Source organism: Maylandia zebra, linkage group LG7 (assembly GCF_041146795.1).
Source record: "Maylandia zebra isolate NMK-2024a linkage group LG7, Mzebra_GT3a, whole genome shotgun sequence".
Taxonomy (NCBI): Eukaryota; Metazoa; Chordata; class Actinopteri; order Cichliformes; family Cichlidae; genus Maylandia; species Maylandia zebra.
The window spans coordinates 33,476,761-33,489,031 of NC_135173.1; the positions used below are offsets into that span (position 1 = coordinate 33,476,761).

General features: G+C 38.7%; 1 protein-coding gene across 4 annotated transcripts in view; it reads left to right on the top strand.

Moving 5' to 3' along the window:
* The window catches only part of wdr7 (WD repeat domain 7), a 99,414-nt gene that overhangs the window by 28,314 nt on the left and 58,829 nt on the right, over positions 1–12,271 (top strand). For 3 of the 4 annotated variants that reach the window (XM_014407240.4, XM_014407242.4, XM_014407241.4), the window contains 2 exons: positions 3,078–3,175; positions 8,686–8,829. In XM_014407240.4, coding sequence (XP_014262726.2) covers positions 3,078–3,175; positions 8,686–8,829 — 242 coding nt within the window. The remainder of the gene's footprint in view (positions 1–3,077; positions 3,176–8,685; positions 8,830–12,271) is intronic. The other variant, XM_014407243.4, reaches the window with a different exon arrangement.

Consider the following 12,271-nt stretch of genomic DNA (forward strand, 5'->3'; position numbering starts at 1 on the left):
TCCTCAGTGTCAGTCCTGGGTCAGTTCTGAAATCCTTGAAATAGAGTAAACTCAACAATACTGTAAAGTCATGATGACTTTTTCCCTCACAATCAAATCTGAAGTCCTTACAGCCAGAGCTAAAGCCCCATCAACTTATACAATGATAAGTTTGAATCTCCTTAACATTCAAAGGAGCAGGTCAAATCATCTAATTTTGCCTCCTGGGTGCATCCGTCTCGAGGTTTAAAAGAACATGCTAGATATTCTATATCTCATCTGGGCTGGAAACACGTAGGGATCACAAAGAAGGGACTGGGGAATGTTACTGGGGTGAAGGACGTCTTGAATTAGCCTGCTGCCAAATTCCAGAAAGCAGAAGAAAACTGGTGGCTGGATGTCAAAGTTAAAATCAAATCAAGTGTTTTTCTATTTGACTCCTTCTACCATTGCATCCTGTCATTGGTGGCATTGCTGATGTCACGCTATTATCAGATTACCTTTCTGAGTAAGAAATTAAAGGAAGTCAAACTTTGTGGAGTAGATACAGTCACAGCATGAAAAGTAAAAAGCAGAAGAACAAAAGACGTCACTCATAGGTTGACTTTCCAGAGAAGTTTATTACTTTCACATAAACCCGTAACTGTGCTTCTGTGGAGTGTCCAGATCAGAGGAGGTGATTGTGCAGCTACAAACAGAAGCTGAAGACTTCTTTATGAAGCTCAAACAAGGATCTTCTCTCTGGCCGTCTTCGCCTCGAAACTGCAGAACAGCAGTTGTGAATATTTGAAGTTGTTTTGGTTTTTGGCTTTTTCATGTTCCTCATCTTACATTTATGATAGTGGAAAAGCTTCCTCTCTGTGTGCTGGAGTTTGAAAAGAAGTATTCCTGAACTCTTTAAGAGTTTCAACAGCAGTTCCTTCACCTGCCTTTGCTTAGGCCTTCAGCTTGGCTGCCTGAGACGGGACTGAATTAGCCTCAACCACACCTCATTTAAGTGATTTTTCTAAGTCAACGTCTATGATCATATTGCCTTTTTGTAGGAGTCTTTAGCTCTTTCTTCCTCAAAACTATTTCTCTTGTCCAAACCTTTCATGTCTTTGTCTTCACTTTGGGTGGATTCTGACAAGCTCCTTTTGGAAAACATGAGCTTTACCTTTTGGACATAAACTGTATAAAAGGTGGATCCTAGCCATGGTGCCATTTTGAAGCATCAGCATTGTGAATTCAGAATTAATGACCTCTATAGTTTCACACTTTGCAGAGTGATCCAGTGGACCTGATTGGACCCTTTGGATTTTGTTTGTCAACTGCACAGGGATGAATTGGTACATTTGGACGTTTTACAGATATGGTTGTAGGAAGCTGGCAGGTTAAAGACTTTGTACATTTCTCACTTCAGAATTATTGTACATAGTTTGTTTTGTAACCAGCTGTAAAAGACTAATAGGGTATTGTCATCATCCTCCTGTGTGGACGGGCGATGTGGACATCCAAGTTTGTGAATAGGTGTATCTACTAAAAATCTTGGACAAGTTTGAATCTCATTGGCCTCGACCTCAAGGAAAGAGTTCAGAGGTCAAGTTTTCTTAAAATCTTGTGAATGCAATAACTTGAGAACAAGGCGATGTGGGATTTTGAAACTGATACCATAGGTGTATCTAGTAGGAGGCTGATGGGTACCACTGACCGCTGCCAGTATTGTTTTTATTTGGTTTTGTTTCAGTTTTAGATTATTCTCATATGTATCATGTCTAGTTTTTAATTTTTCTTTTCTGTTTACTAAAATATTGTGGTCCTGCTGCAATTTTAAATAACCAAGAGTTGGGGATGGCCACATTTTTACTAGGCGTGACCAGAATGGGCAAAGTTAGAAAGGAGTATGTTAGAGGGACAGCTCAGGTTGAACGGTCGGGAGAAAGAGAGGCAAGGCTGAGATTATTTGGACATGTGCACAGGAGTGGATATTTTGGGCAAACAATGATGAAGATGAAGAACCAGGCAGGAGGAAAACAGGAAGACGTATGTATGTAGTGAAAGAAGACATGCAGAGGGTTTGTGTGACAGAGTAGGACACTGGGAAGGCTAAGATGTAGGCAGATGAGCCACTGTGGCGACCTCCAAAGGCCGAAAAAAGGGGCTGTTTGGCATTTCTATCAGTCATTTTCCCAGGTAAAGCAACTTGGTTGAAGTTAAAACACCAGTAAACCACCTGTTTGCTTTTCTGCACATTAAACTGATCCAATCTTTTTAGCTGCTTCTGGTGACATTACGGTAAATTGTTCTTTTATATTGTTCATTTAATTATGAATTTTATTTAAAAATAGATTTTATATGGATTTCTATTTTTGTGGATAAAGGTAACTTTTCTGTATGCCAGTGGGGGAAAATGCTACATTAATCACTGATTTTGTTTTAGTCTTCTATAATATTTTGTCACAAGCACATCTGGCTTTAGTGCATGTGTGAAGAGCTTTCTAACATAGGAACTCTGAGTGCAGTCCAGGATATTTGCAGAAGGACAAAAAGTAATTATTTGATCTCGTCTTTATGAGCTGTGACCACTGTCCTGCCTCTTTAAAGAATTTTGTCTTTTTTGTCGTTTTTTTTTTCTTTCTTTTTTAAAATGGAGCTTTCTAGATGTGTTTTTGTTCCCCGACAACTGCAATTGATCACCCAGTGGATTGTTGTATTGGAAGTGTTTGTGTGCCTCTGAAAGTTAGACGCCTCCAGTCTGTTCACAGAGGACTGTGTCCTCCAACCAAAATTCAATAGGCTGGAGCCTGAAAACACACACACACACACACACACACACACACACACACACACACACACACACACACACTCACACACACACACACACACACACACACACACACACACACACACACTCAGCTGGTTTCAGGAAAAAGAAATAAGAATCTTGCGTATGTGAACTCCTGGTTTTTATGAATGCATGTGTTTCTGTGTGTTTCTTTGAATTTTAGTGGTGTGTGTGTGAGTGTGTCTCTGTGTGTCTCTCTGTCTGTGCATTGGCCCATCTCTCTGCTCCCTGCTGCTTTAATATTTCATGCCCTCTCTTTGTGATCCTCCTCCAGGCCTCCCAGACCAGGAGGAACCCCGGAGACTCCTCGCCGGACGCCTGCCGCCCCCCCTCAGCCCTCCAACCCGGCGCTACAGGCCCAGATCAAACAAGGTAACTACAAAAGGAGGTGGCGCTCGCTTCGAACACCCCTGGGGCCCTGTGGGGAGGGAAGGAGGGAGGTGGGGTTTGATAATGCAGCCCACTGGCAATAAAACCCACCGAGGGTTGAAGAAAAGAAACAAAAATATCACAGGAGGAAGCTGCTGTTGTTTCCAAAGTCAGCAGGTCTTTAAAGGGCTCTCTTGCAGTTGTTGAACTTCAAAGTACAAACATATGACTGCAGCTTTGCATCTGGGTTCTCTGGACTGTGCTCTGATAAGGGTAGCATGGGTGGCAGTGCTCTGCTTTAATGGCTTTGAAGGGTTTTTCTTTGACTCAGTTGTCATCACAAGTTCAGAGATTCACTGTGAACACAAAACAGATTAGCGCAAAAACCTAAAATGACCGGTGTTTGTTCATAGTTGTGTGAATTGACTTTACTTTGGTCCGAATAAGTCTGAGTTTGTGCACTACAAACCCTGTGAGAAGAGTGAAGAAACAAAACTAAATACAGGACGAATTACGCTGGGCTATGGGCAGCATTTGTTGTTTGTCTTAGTGAGTGTTCTGTTACAGTTTGTGTGCTGTGATGCATCCCAGCATGCAAAGCGTACAAAGCATTCCTGTTTACAGGAAGAAGTTTATATGAAACTGGGTCAGATTGAGGTCGGATCATGTTCTCGCTACGAATGAGCCATTCTGGAGTTTTCAGTGTTAGGCCAGGGGGTTTCTTCTGAATTAGGTTAAAAGCAAATGAAGTCATGTTCAAAATCAGTGTTAAAAAACAAAACAAAACCCCACAGGCACATTTTCGGAATAATGCTTGCACCTCAGTGTTGGGTTTTTTTCTTTTTTCTTTGCCTTAATGATTTTGTGAATAAAATGTACTTTGTTTATCCCAAATTTGGGGAAATGGCTGTTTTTTTTGGGTTTTTTTTTATCGGCATGAAAAAATACAAAAAAAAAAAAAAAGAAATAACCCTCCAAAAACAGTAACAAAGAACAAACACAAAAAAGCAGCTCATAAAAAAACAATATTTTGTATCTGTGTTTGATGTTAGAAGCACAGCTGTTAGAAAAAGTATTGAGTAAGTGGTGCAGAGGTAGGTGTCCATTAATTATCCATAGTCCTTCACCACAGCCGGAGTCATTTGGATGACCTCTACGTTAGTTAGTGGTGAAATCCAAACAAACTTTTACTCTCTTTGAGTTGATCTAGTCTCCTCCAGGAGGGTTGGAAAAATGGCAGCACAAGAAGTAAAGTGGTAAATGGACTGTGCTTAGGAAGTGCTTTTCTACTCACACTGAGCTTTCTTACTACAAGACTCATTCACCCAGTCACACACACATTCTAGCAAGCGCTTTTGTTTCTTTGCCTAACATTGAGTCACACACACACTTCAGTGGATGCAGCTCATGGTTCAGTGTCTTGCCCAACAATACTTTGACATACAGACTAAAGGAGCCAGGGATAGAACTACTGTCGTTCCAGTTAGTAGATGAGAGGGATGTCGCCAGAACCAATACTTACGGTACGGTTTGATACCAAAATTCTGTGAATGCAATGTTACTTGTTTTTCTTTGGTACCACCAAGGCTGTATATCCAGAACTGACGGGGGCACCATACAACCCCAAGTGTTCTAGACTGTCTGTAGATGCTGAAAATGAAAACGGCCCAAAAGCAAAAGATTTGCTCAGTTTCCATGATAGCTCTGCTCTAACTCAGTGATAGGAAAGGCAGTGTTCGAGGGGTGGTTACCAAGGGATGATAATGGATTCACAAGAAGTGAAGAGAAAATTATGTTATTGTCTTTTTCAGACCAAGGGAGGAAATACTTCCAGTTCAGAGAAGCACTTAAAAAAAAATCCAGACATGTTCAAAGAATTCAAGCTGAGTAAGCTTCAGGTCATAGTAACAACATCCAAAATATTGTCCTCCTTACGTTATCCTGAAATGCAGTTCATCATTTTGTCCAAAACAGCTGGCACTGAAATGAAGTCAGCTTCTTTTCATAGGCTAAAATATTTGCAATGGCTCACATTAAATGCTGAAGCTAACATAATGTAGCTGTGATATTCGTAGGCTACTCTGCAAACATCCTACCACATCACACATTACTGTGTGTAATCAACAAATTAAAATGTTACCATTTTAAATAAATGATCTGCCACCATGTTAGCATTTTACAACCAGTTGGCATTTCTTTTCCACCACACAAACTAGTTCAAGTTTAATAACGTGGAATAATTATTTTGTTTTGGTGTTGAATTGTATAAGTCTGCTGTTATTGGACCCGACTGCTAGTAGATGACCCACTCTACCACCTGACCCCACAGTCTCTGAGTAAGTGGAAATCAGCCTCTATCTTAAGCAAAGGTTAATCACGTCTGTGGCAGATCAGTAAACAGTCGAATGAACAACTTCTGTGATTGGAAATGCTTATATTTGAAGTCAGTGAATGATTCCTCTGTGCATCCCAGAAAAACTTTACTAAAATATATTCTGTTGCTTCCCCATGTGGTATCTCTGTAACTTTGTGGGCTGTTTTCTTGACCATAACTGTAAGAGCTGGATGATCAAACGCCTAAACAAGGCAAAAAGAGGGAGAGATTTACAGGTTTGCACAGAGAAACCTGCTCTGCTTCACTGTAGGGGATGTTTTAACCAGCTGTCACCATCTGCCTGCTCCCCACCCACACACACATCTGCCTACCACACAGCAACAGCCTCAATACCTACAAATACACACCGCTAAAAATCAGGTCCACATGCATACACACACAAGCGTGTGCTATAAGTGGCACCCTCGGGTGTTGGGTGGAGGCAGGGTTTCTGTGCCATTGTCACGGCTTAATGGAGGCCAAGCGTGACAAGCGCGTGGACTTATTCACGCCACACGCCTATTCACCGCCATTCAGAGGGAACGCTCGGCCGTGACCTCTGCTTAGCCAGCTACTCCTGCGTGGTGTGTGTGTGTGGCTTTGTGAAGAAGAGCAGTGCTGTTAACCCTGCTCACCGTCTCTTTTCACATGGAAATAAATGAGGAGGCCCCTCTAATATACTCCGGTTAAGCAGAGAGATGAACAGAGAGAGCAGGGAGTCCACGCATGATTTTTTTTTTAAGGACCCCCCCCCCACCAAAAAAAAATGTCACACACTTAGTATTTTATTATCATGTTCACGACAAGGTGCAAAAGAGCTTTCAAATTCTCTCTCTATATTAAATTTTTTCTCTCTTTGTCAAAAGTTTCCATATTTAACACTCTAATAGTGAATGTTTGCCTTCAAGGGTCAATCTGTGAAAATCCAATCAGTGTCTCCCACCTGACCCCCTCAGAATCGTCTGATTTATTAATTTACTTTCCCAAAAAGGTAAAGTAAACTTCATTTAATAAAGTCATGAAGAATATTACCTTCATATTATGCTGAACTTGTCACACAAGTTCAGACTGGAAATAACAGAATGGAAATGCTGGTTGCTTTTCTTAAAAGAACTTTATAGCAATCATCTTCTTTCTTCTGGTTCCTCTTTTCTTCTACTTATTGAATTTTCCTTCTTTTCCTTCCTCTCTTCTCCTCTTCCTCCTCCTCCTCCTCCTCTCCTGTGCTCTTTTCCACCTTCTTCTCATTCTCTTTTCTTCTTTTCCTTTGGGGAGGAGGTGAAGGAGAAGACATTCTTCTCCTTTGGGTTCTCCTCCTTGTTTTTATCCCCATCCTTCTTGTTTTTCTTCTTTCTCTGCTTCTTCTACTAGTTCATTATCATCTTTTCCTATTCCTCCCTTTTCCCTTTTTGTTGTTCACTTCTTCCCCTCGCCATCTCTTCTTTTTTCCCTTCCTCTTGTTGCTTTTTACTGTCTTTTCTTTCACCTTCTCATCTTCCTTCTCCTCCACCTTACTCTTCATCGTATGCTCTCCTTCTTCTTTCTTCTTCTCGTAAAGTAAATCATTTCAATATATGCTTTAGAAATATTCAGCTTAGACATGTATAGATGATATAGAGCTATTTAAGTATTAGTATTTTATTAAACCAACATTTAAATCATGCTACAATGCTCAGGAGATAACCTGCCAGCTAAAACTGGTTTAAGATGGACAAATAAACATTTACTGCTCCTCGTGTACTGGCAAACTGCTGTCTAATTACCTCAAACTGATCATTTACTGTTTCAGTCTTTTTTTTTTTCTCCCTATTCTCCTCTTCTGTCTCTTCCTCTCTTTTCATTGCTCACTGCATGGCTTCAGCCTGCTGCCTGTTCTCTGCACAAACACCACTCCCTTCAGGATTTCTTTCACTTACTTCCATTCAATCTCTCTTTTGTATTACAGGGTTTCTTTCTTCAACCATTTTTTTTCTTTCTACTTTTCTACTGAAGTAATGTTTCTCCGTTTCCTTTGTTGTCTTTGTGCTTCATGTTTCCTCTGTACTAGATTAACTTTGTTATCAAGAACTTGATCAAGAACAATTTTCTGTGTATCTAAGGACTAAAGAAATGTTTTTTAAAATGGTGTATATCAATGAGGTTTAACTTTTACTAAAGTGCCTTAAAGGTTTCAGGTTTGTAGTTCTGGTTCATGAAATTATTAAAATTACACTGGGTGCATAACATTTTTACCTGTAGACTTAAAGTAACTGGGGTTTGTTTGGGGTTTTTTGATTGTTCCAGGTTGAAAAGGGTTAAAAAAAATGGTACTATAGTCTGAAAACTTTCTTTTAGCTGTTGGTTGCTTGGGTGGTGTTTTATTGCTTTCACTGAATTCTTGCTGGGAAATACAGTGTCCATCTTCGTTTCTCTTGTTTTTATTTTGACAGTTATGTGAGTTTTCAGTCTTGTTTAACAATTTATATTTATAATTTTTTTTTATAATCTGCTTTGACTTTTATTTTTTCATTTATTTTTGTTGGTTTGAATTAACTTTTTTTTTATCTTGCAATTACTTATGTCACTTTGTTGTATGTGTTTGTTTATTGTTTTAAACAGCTTGAGCACATCCAGTAAATAGTTGAAGGCTTTTATTTTGAAAAGAATGAGAACTCAGAGCATTTAGTTACACTGCTGTTAGTATCTAGGTGAGTTTATTTGGAAAAATTAGGCACCCCATTTCAAAACAAGGCTCAATATTATGACTTGGCTCGCTACGTCCACGTTTTATCCCATCTGTGGGGAAATTTGACATAGCTAAACACTAATGTTAGCCTTTGATCCATTATTTCCAATCCTTTGGTTATCAAGGCCATTTTCACATTTTTCTTTTGTTTACCAAATAAGATGAACTACTTTGATTTTACTTTTATTTGCATATTTTCAAGCAGAAGAACTTAATTCAATTTGAAAAGGAAACATTATTTTCTAACCTCTGGCTGTTCTCTTTTTTTCTGCTGTTCTTTTGTTGTAACTTCATTTCTTCTTCCCTCCTGTCAAACTGCTTGTCTCTTCTCTCTGTTGGGTACTTAATATATTCACATCTTTCTCAACTGTTCTTTCCTTCTTGACTATTTCTTTCCTTCTCTTCCTTTACAAGCTGCTGTAGCTCCTGCAGCCAACACCGTTGCTGCTGGTGCCGCCTCTGCTGGGGCTCTGGGAGCCCCTGGGGGACTCCCTCAGGGGGCTCCTGGCTACCCCAGCCCCGGGCCTGCTTCTCATAACATCCTCTCAGTCAACGAAGGTACTGACTGAACTGACGGCTGCCACTTAGGAAAAGTCTCAGAGCCTTCTTCTGCTTCCCAGATCTTTTTCACTGCCTCCTGTCCTTTTTTATTATTTGAATCTGTCCCCCTAATTTCTTTTCTTTTATGAGTTATTCTCTGACCTTCCCTCTTTTAGTGTTTTCTTCTTATCTCTCTTGACTTTTCTCTTTATGTGATTATAATCCCTCACCTCGCCTTGGATCACCTCATTTCTCTTCTCTTGCACCAGTCCTGTTTTCCACTGCAGCCAGTTTTGGTATCTAGCTCCATTTTTGTTGTGTTTAGTTTTTTCCCTGAGTGTCCTATGTCCTTTTTGTCTACAGCGCTGCTATCTTTTTACCTGTTTAGTCCACTTTCAGCCCAGTCAGTTGAAGGAATTAGGTTAATCTGCATGTCACAAAAAACTTTGCATAGGAAGAGGTAGAGTAAATTTGTAAAATCTGGCTTACCAAGCAAGTGATTATTTCTCCAAGCCTTGCACTTTGCAATTTTGTTGAAATTGCAATTCTGGGCCAATCTGTTACAAATTTAATGATTTGTAAATGTGAAATACTCCACAAGAAGCTGCTAACATGTCAGCAGCTCTAAAATGATTTAATGCTTTTCCTAAATTTGGTGCAATAAAGAGTGGTGTCGTCTGCAAACAGGCTGACTTTACTGTTATTTGGAACTGACAGAGTTGAGTGTGCACTGAAAACAATCCTTATGCCCTAGTGTTGTCTCTATTATTCCCAGCTGTTGGCAGTAACATACAGTCCTGCTCCGTTTCTACTGTCTCTACCGCCTGTCTGAATGTCCACATGTCTTGATGTTCCAGTGTCTCTGTGCTGTTTGCATGCTTGCTATTTCCACCTGAGTGTTTCACTGAGGAGATTTAAAAAAAAAATAAAAAAAAACCCCAAACAAACAAAAAAATCAAAAAGGAAAGCAAAATGCACACCAGCACACCCACCTCACTGTTTTTTGTTTTTGTTTTTTTTTATTAAATATTTTTTTTTAAATTTATTTATTTTTAAACAGATGCAATATGGAAAATTGAGTTTAAAAACAAACAAAAACACAGAGAACTGAAAGCTAACTAAAATTTTGCATTATTGATTTTAAGGCTTCTTTTTTACATGGACTTGTGGTTGGAGTTTCTCTGGTGTCAGAGCCTACTGCTCTCCTTCCTTTCCTTCTTGTATGAACCTTTTTTGTTGTTTTTTCTAAAAAACAGGATTTTGGATTTCACCATGGAGGCTTGCTCTCACTCCCACACATATGATGAATGTGTTCTTTTGTTTGTTTTTCAAAGATTATTTGTGATGTCTAAGGGAATTCAAGGGAATACAAGTTCCTTTTCAAAGCTAATTAACTTTTTTGTACACTAAAACAAATGGGAGACAGCAAGCATGCTCACAGTGTCACATTCTTTCTCAGTACATGTAGGAATATATATATTTTTTTATTTCAATAGCTGTTTAGTCAGAAACGCTGCCCTGCAAAAACTAATTTCTTCCTTTGTTGCTTTTATGCTGTTTATAAGTACTATAATATGTATTACCACTAGCAGTTGCAGTAATAGCAAAACAAATTAACACTACACTAGTAGTTGTTGTAGTAGATAGTAGATACAGTTAACAGAGAACAAAGTGACACCACACACACACACACACACACACACACACACACACACACACACACACACACTAACTTTCATTGGACTTCCACAGCTTTGTTCCTGATTTGTCCTGAAGCTTGTCCTGTCGGCAGCAGTTCACCTAGAAGGTGGTTGTGGTAACACGAAGCCCATAAACCCAACTAATGCAACCTAAATAAAACTAAAAGCAGCATATCCAATACGTTATTGAAATAAAAACCCTTTAGGAAAAAAACAAAACAATTTTTACTCTGGTCTCTTCTTGTAAACATTAACAGGTTCCTCTTCATTCCCTCCAGGTAACAATTCAAATTTTTTGGCACTTCTCTCGTTGTTCTTCAAATATAAGTTAGTTCTGCACCATTTGATTTTCTGACTGGTCCATGACAAGGAGGGGACCTTGATGAGCATAGCTTTGTTCCAAAAGTTCATTGGTTGTCAACAAACCAACAAACTCGTTAATGGAGATTGTTTTTGGAGGTTGTTTGTTGTTGCTGTTGACCTTTTTAATAGGACTCATATATGAAATGGATGCTGCCAGCTGCCTGTGAGTACAGTCCTGGAGCAGCTTATGCTTCTTTGTTAACCAAATGAATCCTCAAGCCAAAGTTCAGTCTGATTTTAAAAAACAAACTAACAAAAAAAAAAAAACAGGAGTAAAATTTTATTTTGGGAACTAGAATTGATTCAAATTTCTGCAGTTTTTGCAAGGCAGTGATTCATATTTGTATGTGGAGGTTGACTGATTCTGATTGCTTTGATTTCCTATGTTATAAACAAAATAGTTATTATAATATATCTGTCACATATGATGAAATCTTTAGTCTGTCAACCTCTACATAGTATTTCTGTAATAACGTTTTATTTTTTCTGTAATATCTGGATATTTCATTGGTGGAGGTAAGTTTATACGGTTCCCCCAGCAAAGAAATTTGTATGAAATTTCTTTCCTGCCTAACAGCCATTCAGTCTCCATCACACAAGTGCATTTCATAGACATGCATCATGTCCAGAAACCATATATTAATCCAATATATGTGATTAAGGTGCTTGATTTATGTTGAGTATCTGCAAATAAAAAGTTAAAGTCACAGATGAGTAAGAGGTGATGTGTATATCTTTGGTGTATGGTCAGAAATATGAATATATGCCATTGTTTTGAGCCCTTATAAAGCGATACCAAGACATTTTGAATGTTTTTGTCACACAACTGAGAAACGGAGCGTTTTAGTGTCTGCCATTTATTGTGAAAGCCTTCAGTGTTTCTTTTTGTTATCAAGTAAAAACCCACATGTAGCTGAGAACACACACTTAAATTCATCATGCCAAGGTATCGTGACAAGGCTTTTGTATACCTGTTGTTTACTCCATCAGACAGACTCTGGTTAGCAGAAAAAATTTTGTTTGCTCTAACCAAGACTGCAGATAATGTTGTCGATAATATTCTCATCCCGTGTTTGACTGTTGTTACTGTGATTTTTTTTTTTTTTTTTTGTCTTTCTTTCTTTCCTTTGGAAGTCAGTGCTGTCACATGGAAACAAGTTTTTAAAAATACTTTTTAATGTACTTTTAAAGACTAAAATGGTGAGTTAAGTATGTTCTTTCTCTGCAAGGATGACTCAAGAAGACACTGAAGTTTGTTTTTTGGCCACGATTTAAAATGACGACAACAACAACAAGAAAAAAAAAATTACTTTCAAGGCTTTCAAAAACCTAGTAACCCCTTGAACTTTTCCATTTTGTTATGTTACAACAACAAACTTAAAAGTACTTAACTGGGA